The sequence below is a fragment of the Vombatus ursinus genome, unplaced genomic scaffold (genome assembly GCF_900497805.2).
Source record: "Vombatus ursinus unplaced genomic scaffold, bare-nosed wombat genome assembly UNPS02014799.1, whole genome shotgun sequence".
In the NCBI taxonomy this organism is placed as follows: domain Eukaryota; kingdom Metazoa; phylum Chordata; class Mammalia; order Diprotodontia; family Vombatidae; genus Vombatus; species Vombatus ursinus.
The window spans coordinates 865,261-883,622 of record NW_020954577.1 but is presented as its reverse complement, the minus strand read 5'-3'; the positions used below and the strand labels follow the sequence as shown (position 1 = coordinate 883,622).

General features: G+C 48.6%; 1 protein-coding gene across 1 annotated transcript in view; it reads left to right on the top strand.

Moving 5' to 3' along the window:
- LOC114050535 (oxysterol-binding protein-related protein 10-like) overlaps window positions 1-15,375 on the top strand; it is a 256,026-nt gene extending 240,651 nt beyond the window's left edge. Inside the window, exons 11-14 of the mRNA XM_027872312.1 lie at window positions 4,519-4,705; window positions 11,145-11,327; window positions 12,557-12,710; window positions 15,315-15,375. Of these exons, the coding sequence (XP_027728113.1) occupies window positions 4,519-4,705; window positions 11,145-11,327; window positions 12,557-12,710; window positions 15,315-15,359 (569 nt within the window). The 3' untranslated portion in view covers window positions 15,360-15,375. The remainder of the gene's footprint in view (window positions 1-4,518; window positions 4,706-11,144; window positions 11,328-12,556; window positions 12,711-15,314) is intronic.
- The last annotated feature ends 2,987 nt before the right edge of the window (window positions 15,376-18,362 follow it).

Genomic DNA, 18,362 nt, shown 5'->3' with positions numbered 1-18,362 from the left:
GTGATGGGTCGCCCTTTCCCCCAATGCGCCTATCACTAAGGGAGCTCCTTGTCACGTGACCTGGCCATCACCATACTGTTCTTCCATGGTCTCCGGGAAGTCCCCCCCGCAGACCTACGGCTCATGCCCTGCCTTCTGAATCTCTCCAACCTGAATTCCCATCAGTGAGGGAGTAAATGGCTCATCCTCTTAAATGATCCTGATCCTGTGTCTGGGGAACAGGAGGAATGGAATTCACCCCATGAAAAGGAAAAGGCCCCTTCAGTATCACCATCCCCTGGTCCATTCACCACTCATTTCCTAGGCATCTAACGTAGGTCAGGCGCTGGTGCTAGGACATTAGGACAAAAAAATCAAACAATTACTCTGGGGTTATGATCCATGTACCCCAGTACATGCATGTGCATGCAAAAATGCACACGCATGCACACACGTACATACATGCACGCATACACACATGCATGAAAGGCAATCTCAAGGGGGAGAGCACCGACACCAGGAAAAGCCCAGAGTGGAATGAGTCTTTTGGCAGCATAGATTTAGAGCCCAAAAGGACCAGAGAGGGCATCTCGTCCAGCTCCCTTGTTTTACAGAGGAGGAAACTGAGGTTTAGACAGGTGAATAGCTTGCCCAAGATAGCACAGCCAGGACTTGAACTCAGGTCTTCGGATGTCATGGAGGCGTGCCGCCCTCCAAGAAGAAGGTTCCTTTATCAGAGGAACTGAGCCGGAGGAAAGGATTAAACTCATTTTGTTTGGTCCCAGAGGGCTGGATTGGGAGCGAGGGGTTGCCAGTCTCAGAGAGGTGGGTTTGTCAGGGGAGAGGCAGGAGGATCTCCCCGGCACAAGCTGCAGAGCCACGAGGCTGGCTGGCCCGCCAACGAAGGGATTCTCGTTTGGGTGTGACTTGGGTAAGGGGACCTCTGAAGTACCATCTGCGCTGAGGTTCGGCATCTGAATTCCCTGATCCAGGATGGGTCACAGGAACCAGAACAGCTCTCCTTTAGGTCCTGTTTTAATTAAGGTTTTTGCTCACTGCCACCTGACGAGGGAATGACTGGTTACTGGATTCAGTATTTTCTCCGACTTAATGAGTTTGAATCTTTGAATGGCTGGCAATTTTGCTGACTGTGAAAGCAATTCGTGAAATGCCAAGGGCAGGCTCCCGGGACAATAGATGGGCATGATTGACTAATTGGTCTTCTTTCAGCTTCCTCAGAATGGGTGCCAGTTAAGACAGAGTGTTAATTTGCCGTTCTTTTGATGAATGTGATTTGAAATACGTTTTCTATATATGTTCCAGATGAGGACAGATTAAAAAAAAAACATAATGAAAAGGGGGTACGTAAGCACTAAGACTATTGCTGGGTGATTTAATGGTCAAATTCCTTTTGTAAAATCCTAGGGATTTTTTATCCCTTTTAATTTACAAAGGGCCCCAAAGGGATGCATCCTTCTCTTAAGTCACACTGACTCGGAGGGCAGGTCAAGTGTGGACATGCCAAAAGAAGCTCATTTCATAGCGGGGATGGAATTAAAAGGTCAAGAAGAGACTTTGACAGGTCATCGACAGTTGTCCTCCCTGCCCTGTTTCTCCTTTGTTACGGAAACACCAGAGTTTGGTGGGGATGACTTTTAAGTCATCTTAGGCAAAGAGGAATTGATCCTGCTTTAAAGACCTGTAGACGAGGATGTATCCGAGTAAAGACTCGCTGATTGATTGGTTGGTTGGTTGAAGTCTTTTCAGTGTCCAAGTTTTGCGGAACAAATCCTTTTATTAAGGGGATGTTTGGATTCAGTCAAAGGGGTGCGCTTGAGGACCCAGAGGGCCACCTGTGGCCTCGAGGCCGCTCGTTCCCCATCCCTGCTACCATTGAGGAATTCCTGGTGTGTGGTCTGAATCCCTCATTGTAATTTTATGGTCTCTTCTTATGGCCTTGAAGGAGTTGGAAGACGCTATGTCTTCTGCATAACTGTCTTTCTGGTCTTTAAATGGTAGCGCGTGAAATGATCCCTCCAGTTGCCAAACGCACCCAACGAACAATGTTTTGGAAGAAGAAAAGGTAAGGAGAGGAAAATGCAAATGAAACAAAACAGTAAAAACAATGACAACAACAACAAAAAATCCCCAAACGCCCAAATCCTTGGCACCTATAAAAAGAAAACAAAAACATCATCCTCTGCATCCCAGGCAAATTGGGTTGCTAGGACTGCTAGCTGTTCCCTAATCTTGTCTTGCCTTCACTCGCCTCAATGTATTTGCACAGGTTGCTTGGTTGCCAAGAATGGATGGATGGATGGATGGAAAGGACATTTATTGATTGATTTATTCCATGCACCTTGCTTGGAATATAAATATAAATATAATAAATAAACAGCCCCTGCCCTCAAGGAGCTTACATCTGAATCGGGAAGATGACACACATAAAAGGGAGGTTTGTGTGATATACCCCTTCCAGAAATGGTGGTAGGGTTGAAATGATTACCTTTCCAGAGGGAGAGGTGGGAAGATGGCCTGAGCAAAGGAGCCTGGTCTGGTCTCAGAGCCTGGGTTCAGTGACTTGGCAGGGTCTCCGAGGATCTGGTGCCGGGGCTGCCTTCCCTTCCCTTCCCATCTCAGCCTTCCAGAATCCACCTCTTACTCCAGGTGCCATCTTGGATACTTCACCCTTCATAAAGTCTTCCTGGAATCCTGCCCAGCTAAAAGCATTTTCTCCCCTTTAGTCACCTTCTGGCCCTGTCGTGTTCTACATGTTGTTTTTTTGCTTTCTTATTTTCCCATCATTCTCTGTTCTCCTCTCACCTCCTTCGTCCCTAGCCTATGGTAAGCACCTAGAGGGCAGGGTCTTCGGTCTTTCTATCTTTGTATCTCCAGTGATAATTAGCACATGTATCTGGTTGGTGCTTAATATTTGTCTGACTCAAGGGTGGGGAACCTCCTAGGTCCTTGGGTGAGGCCTTTTGACTGAGTCCCAGTTTTACAGAACAAATCTTTTTATTAAGGGGATTTGTTTTATGAAGTTTGGATTCAGTCAAAGGGCCGCACTTGAGGACCTAAAGGGCCACATGTAGCCTTGGGGCTGCAGGTTCCCCACCCCTGCTGCTTTCTCCTTGTGGTTTACCTTGACCTATCTGGGCCTCAGTTTCCTCATCTGTAAAATTGCAAACTGACTGCTTGAACTAGATGGTTTCTTCTAATTAAAGCCTCTTCCAGCTCCAAGACTATGATCTGGTAATGAATCACGTTGTTTAACGAAAGCCATTGGTGTTGGAGCCATGGGTGGGCTGGTTGGACAAACGTGAAATACATGGGTTAGGGCTACTTTTGCAGCCGATTGTGACCTCTGCTGACGTCAGATGTTCTTTCTGTCTCCTTCCTTGGGACATTTTTTCTTGACTTGGTGGAATCTGCTGGAGCTCTGCAGGCTTAGCTTTCGAAACCCCAGAGTGAACAGAGAGAACTCTGTACCATGATAAGGTCTAAAGAGGGGCAGCTAGGTGGCACAGTGGATAGAGCTCCAGCCTTGGAGTCAGGAGGACCTGAGTTCAAATCTGGCCTCAGACACATGCTACTCACTAGCGGTGTGACCCTGGGCAAGTTACTTAACCCCGATTGCCCAAAAAAAAAAAAAAAAAAGGAAAGAAAAGAAAGAAAAAGAAAAAGAAAAAGAAAGATAAGGCCTAAAGGGTTGGTTGTAGTGGGCAGAAAGCCCAGCGATGGGCTTTCCAACCTGTCTTCTTAAAACAAGCCTAGCTGAGTTCTGAGGGGCTCACCACCAAGCTGGCCACAGGGCTGGCCCTTTATCAGACATAGCAACTCTGAAAGACCACTTAGTATTTTTTATAGTTAGGTAGTGTAATGTGTGGAGTAGTAGACCTTGAGTTAGGAAGACCTGAGTTTGAATCCACCCTCAAACTGTTACTGGGTGACCCTGGGCAAGTCATTTAATCACTTTCAGCCTCAGTTTTCTCAACTGCAAAATGAGGTAAAAATAGCATCTACTTCATAGGTTGTTATGAGAAAATATAAAATGTTTTGTGAGCCTTAAAGCACTATATAAATGCTAGCTATATATTATTGTTATTATTAACATTATTATTATTACTACTACTATGTCATAAATGGGTTGCAATCTGCATGGATCAAGAGAATACCCACATGATGTAATTATAGCTCCCTGAAATAGCGAAAGAGTATTTCCTCAGATTCTCCATCCTTGAACAATTTTATTCTTTTTTTTGTTTTGTTTTGTTTTGTTTTTGGTGAGGCACTCAGGGTTAAGTGACTTGCCCAAGGTCACACAGCTCGTAAGTGTCAAGAGTTTGGTCTGAGGTCAGATTTGAACTCAGGTCCTCCTGACTTCAGGGCCGGTGCTATATCCACTGCGCCACCTAGCTGCCGCAGAATAATTTTATTCTTTAGAGAGCACTGACCATCCATGTGAATGGATGGGTCATAACAGTTCTGGGTCTTTTGGGGAGGCCACTTCTAACTCTTCTCAATGTTTTCACCCATGAGGCGTTCTGCGGCTTTTGGACTATGGGGAAGACTACGTATTCACGCTGCCTAGCGCATATGCCCGCTCGATTCTGACCATCCCATGGGTGGAGCTTGGCGGGAAAGTCACCATGGATTGCGCCAAGACTGGTTACACTGCGCTAGTCACCTTCCACACCAAGCCTTTCTACGGAGGCAAAATCCACAGGTAGGAGAACTAGAAGGGCCAGGCTCCAGCTCATTTCCCCAAGGCCCAGACATTGTTTTATCCTGTGTCCCCTCCCTCCCTGCCCATCCTTTCTTCCTCTGCTCCATTCAAGCTGGGATCCCAGTTGGCCTAGGAAAGAATTGCTTCTCATCCGTTTGCCAAATGCTGCTGAGTCCCTCAGAATGGAAATTGAGATCAGATTGTTTGCGGTAAGTATTCTGATGCGTGATCTCCTATTTAACTGGAGAAGATGAATCATCTTGTTAGCAGGGATTTCTGCCAGCCCCTTCATGAAAGGCCGTCTTTTTTTTTTCACCTTTCTCATATCCAAGTCTCTTTAGTTAACTGTGAGTCTTTTGGGATACCCTTTTCACATATTCATCAGCTGGCAAGAATCGAGGACACTGGCACTGATAGAAGTTATCCTGTTCTGTGGATTGTTGTGGAGGAGACTCCAGTCTTCTGAGGCCATCTTGTCCAGTGCTTTCATTTTAAAGATGAGGAAGTGGAGACCCAGTGCTCCTGGGGGAATGCTAGGATCAGAGACCAGACCTCAAGTTTCCTCACTTGTAAAACAAAAGGGACCAAATGATCGTTCTGGGTGGTTGTTTTTTTTCCCCCCAGTTTCTACATCCTATGACTCTAATATATATTCTCGATGGGAAGTTACCTGATTGTTAACTGCTTCCTGTCATACGTTTGGGCCTTTGGGCGAGGAGAGACCCTCTGCTCATGCAAATCAGCGCCTTGTGTTAGTGCACAGTCTTGGAGAAGGGCCTGGAACACTGTCCAGGGTGACACAGCAATAGATGTCTTGGGGGAGGTGGCGGCACTCGAACCCAGGGCTTCCTGAGGCCAGTCTTCCAGTCCCCGTCCACACTGCTGCCAGCACCTTTCCAGCCACGTTGGCCGGTCCATCCCTGTGGGAGAATTCAATGTTTTCTTTCAAACTGGAAATCAAATAAACTCTTTGGTGCTTTTTATGAGTTTATTCTATGGAAATGACATGAAAGTAAAGTTTTTTTTTCTTTGTCCATAATTTGTCTTATCTGAGACAATCCACCCAAGAAGTTAATTCTTTTGGATGAGAAAGCTTGGCGATTGGTGGTTACCAATTTTGAGGCCAGGCCCTTGTTTCATTCTGAGCAGTTCTCAGTTGATGGGGGCCACTAGATGGCGCCGTGGTGCAGAGAGCGTCAGGCTGGGTGTCCCAAAGACTCATCTTCGTCTTCATGAGTTCAGATCCAGCCTCAGACATTTACTAGTCATGTGACACCCTGGCTGTGTCACTTCACCCTGTTTGCCTCAGTTTCCTCTTCTGTAAAATGAACTGGAGAAGGAAATGGCAAACCGCCCCAGTGTCTTTGCCAAGAAAACTCCAAATGGGTTTCTAGAGAGTTGGGTGTGACTGAAATGATTGAACGAAACTCAGCTGGTGAAGGGAGGAAGGAAATAGGAAAGGGAGTAAGCATTTATTAAGTGCTTACTGTGTGCCAGGCACTGTGCTAAGCACTTTACAAGTATCTCATTCAATCTTCAGAACAAATCTGTGAGGTAGGCGCTGCCGTTATTATCCCCATTTTACATTTGAGGAAACTGAGGCAGGCAGAGGTCACACAGTTCGTAAATGTTGGAAGCTAGATTCGAACTCAGCTCTTCCTGACTCCAGGCCCAGCGCCCTATCCACTGAGCCGCCCAGCTTCCCAGAGTCCTTTCCATCGTAATTTGTGTGTGTGTGTGGTGGATTTAATAACCCCCTTTTCTTTTACTTAAATTAATGGCACGCGATTTGAGCTCGTGCCTTCTGGTGGGGGAGGGGGGACTTGGAGGCTCAGGAGTCATGCTGGGATCAGAGGATGGTCGAGCAGGAGGGAGCCTCAGAGACCTTACCTGGGGTCCGCAGACTCCCGAGGGCTCTGGGAACTTGGACGGGAAAAAAGGACATCTTCGTCTTTGGTTTCCTTTGTGGTGCTTTGCACTTTAAATGCACTTTTTGCATTTGAAAACCTCCTTCAGGGGCAGCTAGGTGGCACAGCGGATAGAGTTCTGGCCTTGGCATCAGGAGGACCTGAGTTCAAATCCAGCCTCAGATGCTTGACACTGACTAGCTGTGTGACCCTGGACAAGTCACTTAACCCTGCATGCCTATTAAAAAAAAAAAGAGACAGAGAGACACACAGAGAGAGATTGTCAGACCCCACAGGCTGTAGCAGACCTCTGCATGCATGCATACATACATACATACGTAGATGCCTGCTCCAACCTGTGGAAGTCTGATAAGGATTAGCTGTTTAACACTCCCAGGCAGCTGCATTCTATTCCAGTCTATGCAGGGTTCTCCACCAGCCTGAAGGCTCACCTGCTGAGATGCTGCAGGTGTGGGGGCTGTGTGTGTGCACACAGGCTTTCCGGGTCAGGTCATGGAGTCACTGAAATTAGAGCCCAGGTTCCCCTGTTTTCTGAGATGCCGCAGGGGCTGGCTGAAAGTGCATTGGAGCTAACACCAGAAGAGACCTGGGTTTGAATCCTGCCTTAAAGGCCTTTGGCTTTTAACACTTGGAAGCTCAGTGACCAAATAAGCCAGTGAAGTGCTTGGAGCCTCAATTTCCGCATCTGTCAAATAGGGCTAATGGTTCCCATAGTGCAATATCGTGGGGATGGAAGGAGAGGTTTTCTGGCAATGATGTCCTGCATTACATACCCATTAAATTGAATTGAATTGAATTAACCCCAAGGTCACTAGCATCTATCTGAATTATAAAAGATCAAGAACTGGTCAGGGGTTTTGAGACTCTGACCCTCTTATATGACAGATGAGGAAACTGAGTCCCAAACAGGTGAAGCGATTGACCAGACCAATTCTAGACCATCATTTGGTGAGAACTGATGGTCCTAATGAGGACCCTGAGGGACAGAGGGGCTCTTGCCATGATCTGGCCAAGCCTGTGGTTGGTTTTTCTCGTGGTCAGCTCTATGTCAAGGGAAAAGTGGGGCTATTTTTTTGGCAGGGATGGTGCAGCAAAGTTTAATGATAAAACATTGGTCTTTTCTAATGCAACCAATAAACATTGAAACTCCTACTGTGTGCCAGGCACTGTGCTAAATGCTAAGGAAGCAATAAAAAGAAAGACAGCTCCTGCCCTCCAGGAGCTTACAGTCTCATGACAGGAGAGAAGGCAGGAGAGGAGGGGGACCAGGGCCCCTGGCGTGGGGTCTTCTTGTTCCATGGAGCTGAAGCCAGGCGGGGCAGCCGGGGCAAGGTGGAGGGAGTCTCTGCCCTCTGTAAAGGAAGGCATTGGGAGGCTTTGGGTCCTTTTCTGAAGAACTTTTGGGGACAGAAGACAGTTGCAGGACACGTCCTCCCTAGCTTTGCCCCCGACTGGCCAAGTCCCATTTGCTCTTCAGATAGGGGAAATACACTTTCAATGGGTGGAGATGCGGTTTCGTAGGGGCTTTGGGTCGGTGCGTTTGCTCGTGAAGGTCGGAGACCTGAAGCCGCTCAGGGGAGCCAGGGATAGAGCGTTGAACTTGGAGTCAGGAAGGCCTGATAACTGTTTCGGATCCTCGTTCGCTGCGTGTCCTTGGGCAAGTCACATAACCTTTCTCAACCCCATTTTCCTCATCTGTAAAATGGGAATAATAATGGAACCCACATTTCAGGGTTGTTGTGAGGATCAAATTAGATAATACAGAGAGCACTTTGAGGTCTGTAAAGTACTGTGTAAATGCTGGCCATTGTTATTATCAATGTCATCCTCTTTGGGGCGCTTTCCTCCTGGTTTGGGAAAATTGCTCCCTTGTAAAATTATATGGAGCAGTTCTTTTTTTTTCTTTACGTGTTCCCGTTCAGCATAGACGAGAATAAAGCACTTAGCACAGTGTCTGGTACTTAGTAAGCTCTATATAAATGTTAGCTATTATTTTTATTATTATAATTATTATTACTTTCATTGTTATTATATCATTAGATTGTGAGCTCCTTGAAGGCAGGGACAGTCTTTTGCCTCTTTTTGTATCCTCAGAGCTTAGCAGAGTGCCTGGTACATAGTAGGTGCTTGATAAGTATTGATTGATTTGGAATCAAATGACATCGTGCTCGCATCCCTGTTCTGCTAAATCTGTAACCTTGGTCAATCCTTTACCTGTTTGGGACTCAGTTTCCTCAAAGAAGGAGGTCAGACTAGATGGCCTGGAAGCCCCTGACCAGTTCTCAATTTGTGTGACTCTTTTATAATTTACACGGACACGAGTGACCCTGTGGTTATTTCAGTTAAATTCAACTCCATCTAATGAGCACATATTTTGTGGCTAATGTGTGTCAGGGACAAGGCTAGGGGTGCTAGCTGGAGATGCAGTGACCAAACGGACCCATTCTAGCCCTCAGAGAAATTATGTTCTCCTGGAGGAAACGGCAGGTCTACAAATTAAGTAAGTTCATAATAGATACAAAACAAATACAAAGGAATTATTTCAGGGTGAATGGCAGCCCTAGGAACTAGTCACAGCTTGCGGGTCTTCATCGGCAAGTGTTTATTACGTTCCAGGCACTGGGCGTACAACGACAAATGTGAAATCATGCAAGCCTCCAGTGAGTGTACAGTGTGTTAAGGGAATGCAGCAAGACCTCTTGGGTGTAAACAATCACGTTTGCCAGGTGGCTACAGTATTTGTGATGGAAACCACTCTAGAAAAGAGAAATAGCTGTTTTTTTTTAGTTGTTGTTGCTGCTGAAGATTTCACGGGGAGCCGGGAGGGCTGGGGGCTTTCGTGTGTGACCCTTTCTAATGACCAGGAGGCTGGAAGTTAGGTGAAGAGCAGTATCTTTCCCTCTGTTTTAGGACCATGAGTGTAAAAAAATAAGTAAGTAAAAGACACAGAGAAATCTGCTACTGGGAGGGGGAGGAACCAAAGCTACTGTCTTTCTTTGCTCCCGTTATAAAAAGCTTCCTAGAAGCAAATCTATTTATATACGTGCATTTCCGCTTCTGCCCTTTGGATCGGAAAGGTATTTATTCGCTTTGTGTGGAGTTAAAGTGAACACGACTGTGCGGAGCCAGAAGCCAGTTAAGGCTCACATTGTGTTCCCGGAGAACTTGGTGGGGAGGGGGGACCTGTGTCCCTGCTTGGGGGTCAGCCCACCTCTGGGGCAATGGAGGGGGTCCTGGAGCTCAGTGAGAGTGCCAGGCATGAGTCACACAGCTCTTGATGGAATCTCAGGCAGCTGGTGGAAAGAGCCCGCCTCCCTCTTGCACGGGGCCACTTTGGAATGCCCTGGGTCCCCAGGGGATCTGAGAAGCATGAAAGGACCTTTGGGAATGGGTTTGTTTTAAATCTAGAGTTTCCTGCAGATGATGGGAGAGAGGCAGAAGAAGCGAAAGGTCAGAGAGGTCCCTAAGAGTCTTTAAAGACAGGTTTCATGTTCACATCCAGAGCGGCGGCTGAGACAGAAGAGGCATTGATCTGTGGCTGTGTGTTGAGGCCAAGGCGTGTGGACTGCATCTTTTCCCTCATTTTTCAATATGATCTTGGTCAGGAGCATAGAATCATAACTCTCGGGCTGGAAGGGAGACCATCTAACCCATCCCCCTCATTTTATTTTATTTTTTATTTTATCTTATTTTTTGGTGAGGCTGTTGGGGTTAAGTGACTTGTCTAGAGTCGCACAGCTAGTGAATGTTATGTGTCTGAGGCTGGATTTGAACTCAGGTCCTCCTGACTCCAGGGCTGGTGGTCTATCCACTGTGCCACCTAGCTGCCCTTATTTCCCTCATTTTAGAGAGGGAAATAGGCAGAGAAGTCATAGGATCAGAGACTTAGAACTGGTAGGGACCTTCGAGGCCGTGTAAGCCAACCCACTCCCTTTACTGAAAGGGAAACTGAGGCCCAGAGAGGTCATACGAACAGAGCCAGAAGGAACCTTAGGCCAAGAGAGATAAAAGGATTTGCTCCAGGTCACACTGATAACAAATAATCAATAGAGCCCATGTTTGACCCAAACTGTGAATTATTACTTTTTAATGAAAGGATCAGACTTCTCTTTCACCTTCTTTTTTGTTATTAAAATATAGCAGGTTCTTAGCTTGGAAAATGACATCAGGTTTTCAGTCGGTCTGGGTTCTCATCAAAGTAGGCAGTCCTTCCAGTGGTACAGATTACAACCTCTCCATATCTGCCCATTGGGTCCTACTGTAATCCTCATGGGGATCTCCACCCAAGATGGCGGAGCCTTGCTCCCAGTCTCCCGACATTGCATAAATACTGGTGGGGCGATCCTTGGGTCATCTATTCATGGGAGCTGCACGGCTGAGGGGGATGATTTGCAAGTGATAGAATCTGGAAAAAAATCCAGCATGGTTAGGTCCTGTGGTCTTTCTTCCTCGTGGCCCTTCCCATGGAGGGGGATGGAGGTGCATTGACTTTGGTGTCTGATCGAACGTAGAGTCACGGCGGAAGTGAAACACAAGCCCACCAACACCGTTGTGTGCAAGGCCCAGGGTGAATGGAACGGCATCTTAGAGTTTACGTACAGCAACGGAGAAACCAAATTGGTCAACACAGCCTCTTTGCCCGTCTACCCAAAGAAGGTCCGACCCCTTGAGAAACAAGGCTCCATGGAGTCCAGGTGGGTGAGAGGAGCAGACGCGCGCATGTGCCCGTGTGTGTGTGACTTGTGGGGCAGCTGGGGAGGCCTCCTCTGGGGTCGCTAGGGCCCCGGCCGGGCCGTCGAGGAGCCTGGGGAAGGGAGAAGGCCGTTCCATTCGCCTTGTTGTGCCTCATTGCTCACTCTATAACAACAGCAGCGACAATGATGATCAGTAATTAATCATCATGCATTTCTGTAGCGCGTGAACATTTGCAAAACATTCTCCGTTTATGAGTTCTTTTCATCCTTGCGATAATCCCGGACGGCTTCCTTTTGTTCTCCTCCTTTTATAGAGGAGTTCGCTGAGGCTCAGAGCAGTCGGATGACTTGCTTTGGGGGCAGGCGCACAGCTAGAATATGCCAGGGTCCGGATTTGAACTCGGATCTCCCTGGCCCCGAGGCCGGCTCCCTCTCCATACTGCGCATCACTCTCATACAATCCTTCACCTAGGCGTAGAAAGGACCCCAGACACCGCTGTGTCTGCACCCCGGCCATTTGCAGATGGGGTGACTGAGGCCCGGGTAACAGCGACGGTCAGTGCAGACCCGCGGAGCCTGCCTCTGACCCATGCTGGCCGGGTGACCCTGGGCGGGCCACCTCAGCTCTCAGTCGTTAAAGCGTGGAGAAGGTGGCGGGACATTCCCGTCCTCGTCTCACTCCCCGTTAAGGTGGAGAGCGTTTCTGTAAAACTTCACCGTTGGGATGGTCCGATCCTCACCCCCCACCGTGAAGTGGGTGGGAGGGGCTGTCCGAGGCCCCTGCCCCCCGGGTCACTTAGGATTCCAGGCAGGATGAGGCATCGTTCACACGGGAAGGGGCCTTCGGGATCACCGAGTCTGAGGCAGCCGGACTCGTCCGGCAGGGACTGGGCATCTGCCGTGGGCCGGGCGCCGTCCGAGCGGATGCCCGCCCCGGCGGCCGCCGGGACACCGGGCGGGTCTGTGGTCGGGCGCAGACGCCGCCCGGGCCGCGGCTGGTGCTCGGTACGCTGCGTGCGCGGGTCCGGTGGGTACAGGGCTGCGTGGCAGCCAGGACCCGAGGGGGCTGCCCTCCGAGGACCTCCGGGCCGCCTCCGTGACACTGGTCACTGAGTCTTAAGCCAAAGACCGACGGTCCCTGCCCTCAGGGCTCAAGGTGTGGTTTCGGGTTGGGGGGGACAGAGGTTGGCGGGTGGCCGGCCCGGCCTGACCACCCCGTGCGCCTGCAGGAACCTGTGGCGCCAAGTGACCGACGCCATCAAGCTGGGCGACATGAGCTCGGCCACGGAATTCAAGCAGCACCTGGAGGACCGGCAGCGCAAGGACGAGCAGCAGCGAGCTGCCGGCAGCCGGGAGTGGCAGCCAAAGTATTTTATCAAGCAGGTAACGCGGGGGAGGCGGCTCTGCTCGTTTCACGGAGCGGGAAACTGAGGCTCCCGCGGCTTGGCCACAGAGGGAGTGTGAAACCTGGAGGAGGGAAGGGGCAGGCCGGGGGGGGCCTTAGGATCCTCGAATTAGGCTCAGAGGGGATCTCGTCTGACCAGGAGCAGAGGCCCTTGGAGGTGAGGGACCCGCCCAAGCTCCCCTAGCTAGGCGGTGGCCAGAGTCAGGATTTGAACCCAGGACCTGTGACTCCAAATCCTTTTCTCTGCCATAGCACGATGAATTGGGGGTGGGGGAGGGTGTGTTCAGGTTTTTGGTAGGACTGTCAAGGGGAGGAGGGATTTTAGGAGGGCCTCCTTATTGGGTGAAGGGGCATTCTTGTTGGGTGTGGGGCCAAGGACACCCCATCTAGAGCTTGAAGGGCCGCCCGAGGCCATGTCGTCCACCCCCTCATTTTACACAGGGGTGGGGGGGGGTGAGGCCCAGCAGGCTGTGAGCATCAGAGGCAGGATTGGGCTTCAGAGGGTCTGTGGTGTCAGACTGGGTCAGAGGCCTGGTTTAGAGGCGGGGCCAGGACTTAGTGTCAGCATTGAGAGGAGAGCAGAGGAGACGCCCTGACCAGGTTCGAAATAGGACGGCAGCTTGACTTCATGTCAGTGTCACTGGATCCCAACGCCAGAGACCTGGGTTCCAATCCCAGCTCTGCTCCGCTTTCGAATGCCAGGCGGCCCTGGCCGATGATAGGAGATAATACCGCCTCTGGAGCTGTTGCACAGAAAACCTCCAGGTGCCCTGTCAAGTGAGACAGTGGTACGGGAAAGTCGGAGGACCTGGGCTCAAATCCGACCTCTCACATTTCCTGCCTTTGTGACCTTGGAGAAGTCCCTTCACCTGGGCCTCAGTTTCCTCACTTGCCAGATGAAGGAGTTGGACCCTTCTGGTTCTGTGGCCCTAGTGGTAGGATCTGGATCTAGCCGTCCCCCCCTGTGGAGCAGAATCTTAGCTGGGTCCCCAGGGTCCCCTCTGTTCCTCTCAGGCAACAGGCAGGCGGCCCTTGTCCTACCACAGGGACATGGGGTCATCCACACTGCCAGGAGTAGCACTCAGTGCCCTCAGCCCTCTTGCAGGGGAAGTGGCCCGGAGATCCAGTGCATGAATCTCAGGGTTTCCTCTTACACTCAGTCCATCAGCTATCAAGCATTTATTGAGCACCGGCTGTGTGCCAGGCACTCGGGAGTCAGTCACCAAAAAATGAAACCAACTTGTTCTCAGTCGAGACAGTAGAGTAGGCTGCATTGAGGAGTAGTGAGCTCCCCGTCCCTGGAAGTGTTCAAGCAGAGGCTTGTCAGGGACCTGATTGAAGGAATCCCTGTTCAGGTGTGGGTTGAACTGGATTCAGATTCTGTGACTCTTTGAAGGCAGCTGTGAAGGGATTCCCCAAAGCCTGGCATTCATGAGCAGCTTTGAGGGCTCACTGAGGCATGGGCTGAGCGTGTCTCCTCTGGAACCCAGAATCTGGGGGTGTTGGAGCACAGGGAGCTTGGAGGATATGTTTTGTGCATCACAGGGAGAAGCGCTTCCAGTGATCACAGGCTTCAGACCCATCCCCTTGCAAGGGAGGGACCTGAGACCCAGATGAGCTTGTAGGGACGCCTGTCCGTGAGGCCCCGCCCGCCCCAGCTGCTGGTGCCTCTGGCATGGGGCTTGTATGCATTCTCTGTCTACTTATAAAATGTAAGGTCCCTGAAGGCAGGGCTGTTTCATTTTCATCTCAGTCTCCTCAGGGCCTGGCACACAGTAGGTACTTAATAACTGCTTGTATCCTGGTTGACAATCAAATATGGCAGGGTCAAGAGTAGAAATCAGAAGACTCCTGAAGATGTATTTATAAAGCTCAGACAAAAAACAGAACAGTCCCTGCCTCAGAGAGGCTTACACTCTAACGGAAGTGATTGGGTTTCTCTATCCAGTCCTTAAAATGAAGGTAACCATTTGATTGACAGACATTTTACTAAAAACCCCATTAGTTGTTTACATGTGCTGCTAACCGTAGTGTTGTGGAAATAAAACTGTATTTGGAGTTAGGAGACCTGGGTTTGAGTTCTGGCTCTGCAACTTACTGCTTATGTGACCTTGGAAAAGTCAGTTCATTTCTTTGGGCCTCAGTTTCCTGATCTGTAAAATGGTTGTGGGGCTGGACTAGATATCTTCTAAGGTCCTCTATCTATGTTTTTTTGTTTTGTTTTGTTTTGGGCAATTGGGGTTAAGTGACTTGCCCAAGGTCACACAGCTAGTACGTGTCAAGTGTTTGGTCTGAGGCCAGATTTGAACTCAGGTCCTCCTGACTCCTCTCCACCGCGCCACCTAGCTGCCCCGAGGTCCTCCATCTATGACAGAAGCTCGCTGACCACTTGTCCTGGGATGGATTGGCCATTGAGATGCCTCCTCCCAGCTCTCCATTCCTCTGGTTTTGATCCTGTGACGTTAGTTCCTAGGTAGTCACTAGGACTGTCCCGTTTCACTTGTTCCCTGCCTCTCCCTTGCCTCCTCTAAGACCTCCTTTGGCCCGCATCTCTGTGTAACGTCTCCCTTGTTCTCTTCTAGGGTGAAGGTTGGATGTATGTGGAACCTCTGTTGAAAGTCCAGTGATGAGGATCAAATGCAGTGTTCTTCCAAAATAGACCTATCTTTTTATAGGCATTAAAAGGTGCCATATACGAGGTTCAGGTGGTTTTGGCTGAACTCTGTTGGGATATCCCAAGGGGGGAACCGTTTTTCTTTTGTTTCGTCTTGTTAGAATCTTTTTTTTTTTTAAGGAGAGAAAAGTCATACGCTGTAATGCCCCTCCAAACTAATACGCTGTTGGATGCCCAGGGGCTGTTAATGGGATATATGCGTGTATATTTAGAGTGAGAGTGTGTGTGTGTGTGTGTGTGTGTGTGTGTGTGATATCTGTGTGCATGGTTCATACTCACGTATGTACCATATGCAGATGTAGACTGGGTATTCTTATTACATGTGTAAATATGACATGTATGTACCACCAATAATTTGCTTGATAGTTAGGAGTACATTTTTATGAATGAAGGTCAAAGTTTTCTATTTTTCACTTTGCCTAAAACTTTTTGCACTTAAAACAGGAATTCCTTACTGGCAATCAACTCCATGTCAAAATGGCGGTGACTTGACTCTGTCTATCTGACCATGTTGCGTGCGTTTGGTCCATAGAGCTTCTCATCCTTTTGGGGGGGTGTCGGGGGTGGGTGGGAATTGGGGGGGGGGGCCATGGGCTCTGTGGTTTCTCTTGTATGTCCTAATTGCTTACATCCTGCCATGCCATGTTGAGTAAGCAACTCCATCCCCTGACCCTTACCCATCTTGGTCATTGAGTTCCTGGGATGGCCTTCCAAAGACGGGTTTCCATGTGGCATGGTCAGCTGTCAGCCCAGTGGATAGAGGGCCCTTGAGTAAGAAAGCTCTGTTTGTTAGGGCGGGATGGGGGGAGGGAGGGATGGAGGGATGTGCCTAGCCTTCCAGGCTGAGGGTCCGGTGGGGGTCTCCAGCCTGCTTTCTTTGCCGATGACTCACACTCTATACTGCTTATTTGAAGGCTGGTTTTCTGCCTGCCTCTCTTTTTTTTTTTGGCCATTTTTCACCTTTCTTAGACGCTGCTGTTTTCACAGTGGAAACTCAATCATTTGGAAACATCTATTTTTGTTTTTAAAAAAGGGCTTCAGAAGATGCACCCACCAGTGGTCATGGTTTTTTAAAGGATTTGGGAGTTTTTTTGGGGGGGGGTTAAGGGAGGAGGGGGAAAGAAGGGTGCTCGTGGGTGTTTTTTTAATGCACATTTCTAGTTTAAGCTGAACTCTGCAAGGAAACCGCTGAACACAAATAAAGGCAACCTGGAAACACATCAACATTATTCAGCTTTCATTGTATTTTAGTCCTTTCTCCCACGAGGCCGCTTTAAGTACAGAAAGACAGAAATGTAAAGTAAATAAAAACAGGGAGTATAGAACCAATTGCTGTTTGAGGCTTTATTTTTTACTGGACTTCTCTGATATTTATGAGTAGCGTGAACGCCTGCCTCCCCACAGGACTAACTTTGGGCCTTTTCATTTGCTCCCCTAATGCCAATTTGTCCTAATTTGTAGATATTGAAAAAATATATTTGGATTGAGAACTTTTATCTATCCTTGTTTAAGTATTTATTTTATTTTTAGTCCTTTGAAAAAACCAGTGGAGTCACCTGGGCACACACAGCCTTGTACTGAGGGACTGCTGCTTAACCTTCATTGGTTATATCTTCAAATGGGTGTTCCTCCCTTTCATACCACGCACTCCTGGGTACCACGTGGCACCAGGTCTGGGCTCAGGAAAGCATGAATTCAAATTTTGCCTCAGACTTAGTAGCCGGGCAAGGCACTTAACTTCCTTCTGACTCAGTTTCCTCAATTGTGAAATGGGCATCATGATAGCACCTTCCAGGGTTGTGGGTTTCAAGTGAGATAGTAATTATAAAGCATTTGGCATAGCGCCTGGTATACTGTGAGTGCTTAATAAATGCTGATTCTCTCCCTCTTTCCCTCTCCTTCCCTTGGTGCTTTTGTGTAGGCAGTTTTATCATGACGGTTCATTGGGTTGGCTGGGAAAATGGTATCCTTTTCCTTGCTCCTTGAAAAATGGTCTTATTTATATCACTGTAGGGTTTTTTTCCTAAAATGCTTTGTGGTACACTAGGAATCTGCAATCTCCTCATAAACAAAAAACATGTTCCGACAACAATGTACTTTTTGATTGACTTGTTCCGATAAATTAATAAGGCCAGGGTTGTGCGGAAGCCAGATCCTACAGGTTCCCCAGAGCCGCTTGTTAGATTTTTAGGGTATTTACACCCCAGCAATCTGGTGCATCTGTTAACACTTGGTCTATTGTTTTGTTTTCTGTTTAGGCTTAAGAAAGTGGTGGAGAAAATGTTAATAATGCAGATTAAAACCAAAAAGTGCACTGGATGTACTTTTCTTGGAGAGCTGCTTGTTAAACATTTACCGGCCTACCCCAACAGTAAGCCCTCTCCAAGTGGATAGCTTGTCCCAGTTTGATGTAACATTTGTTGTTTGCGCAGGTACCTGGAGACACAGACAGGAATGAGAGTCCCTGCCTTTGAGGAGCTTACATTCATCATGCTAGGAGTTTGCTTCCCAAAATCTTTGTTGTGGACTCAGATCTCCTTTGGTGCTGATTTGTGCAATATTCCCTCTCACCTCCTGAAAAGCCACGTCTCCCCTCTCAGTGCCTGGAACACTCTCCCTCTTCATCTGCTCCCTCTTAGGGCTTTGGGCACCACCAAGACAGATGAACGTTTCTCGTTATGTGTGTTTTATTCCCTTATCTGTATATCTGTCCTTGGTCCCTGAAGACTGTAGGATCTCTGAGGGCAGAGACGGTCTCATCTTTATTTTTATCTTCAATGTTAACAGTAGGTTGAGTGATGGGGGCAGCTAGGTGGAACACTGGGTATAGTTCTGACCTTGGAGTCAGTAACACCCGAGTTCAAATCCAGCCTCAGACGCTTGACACTTACTAGCTGTGTGACCCTGAGTGAGTCACTTAACCCTAACTGCCTCACCAAAAAGCAAAAAAAAAAAA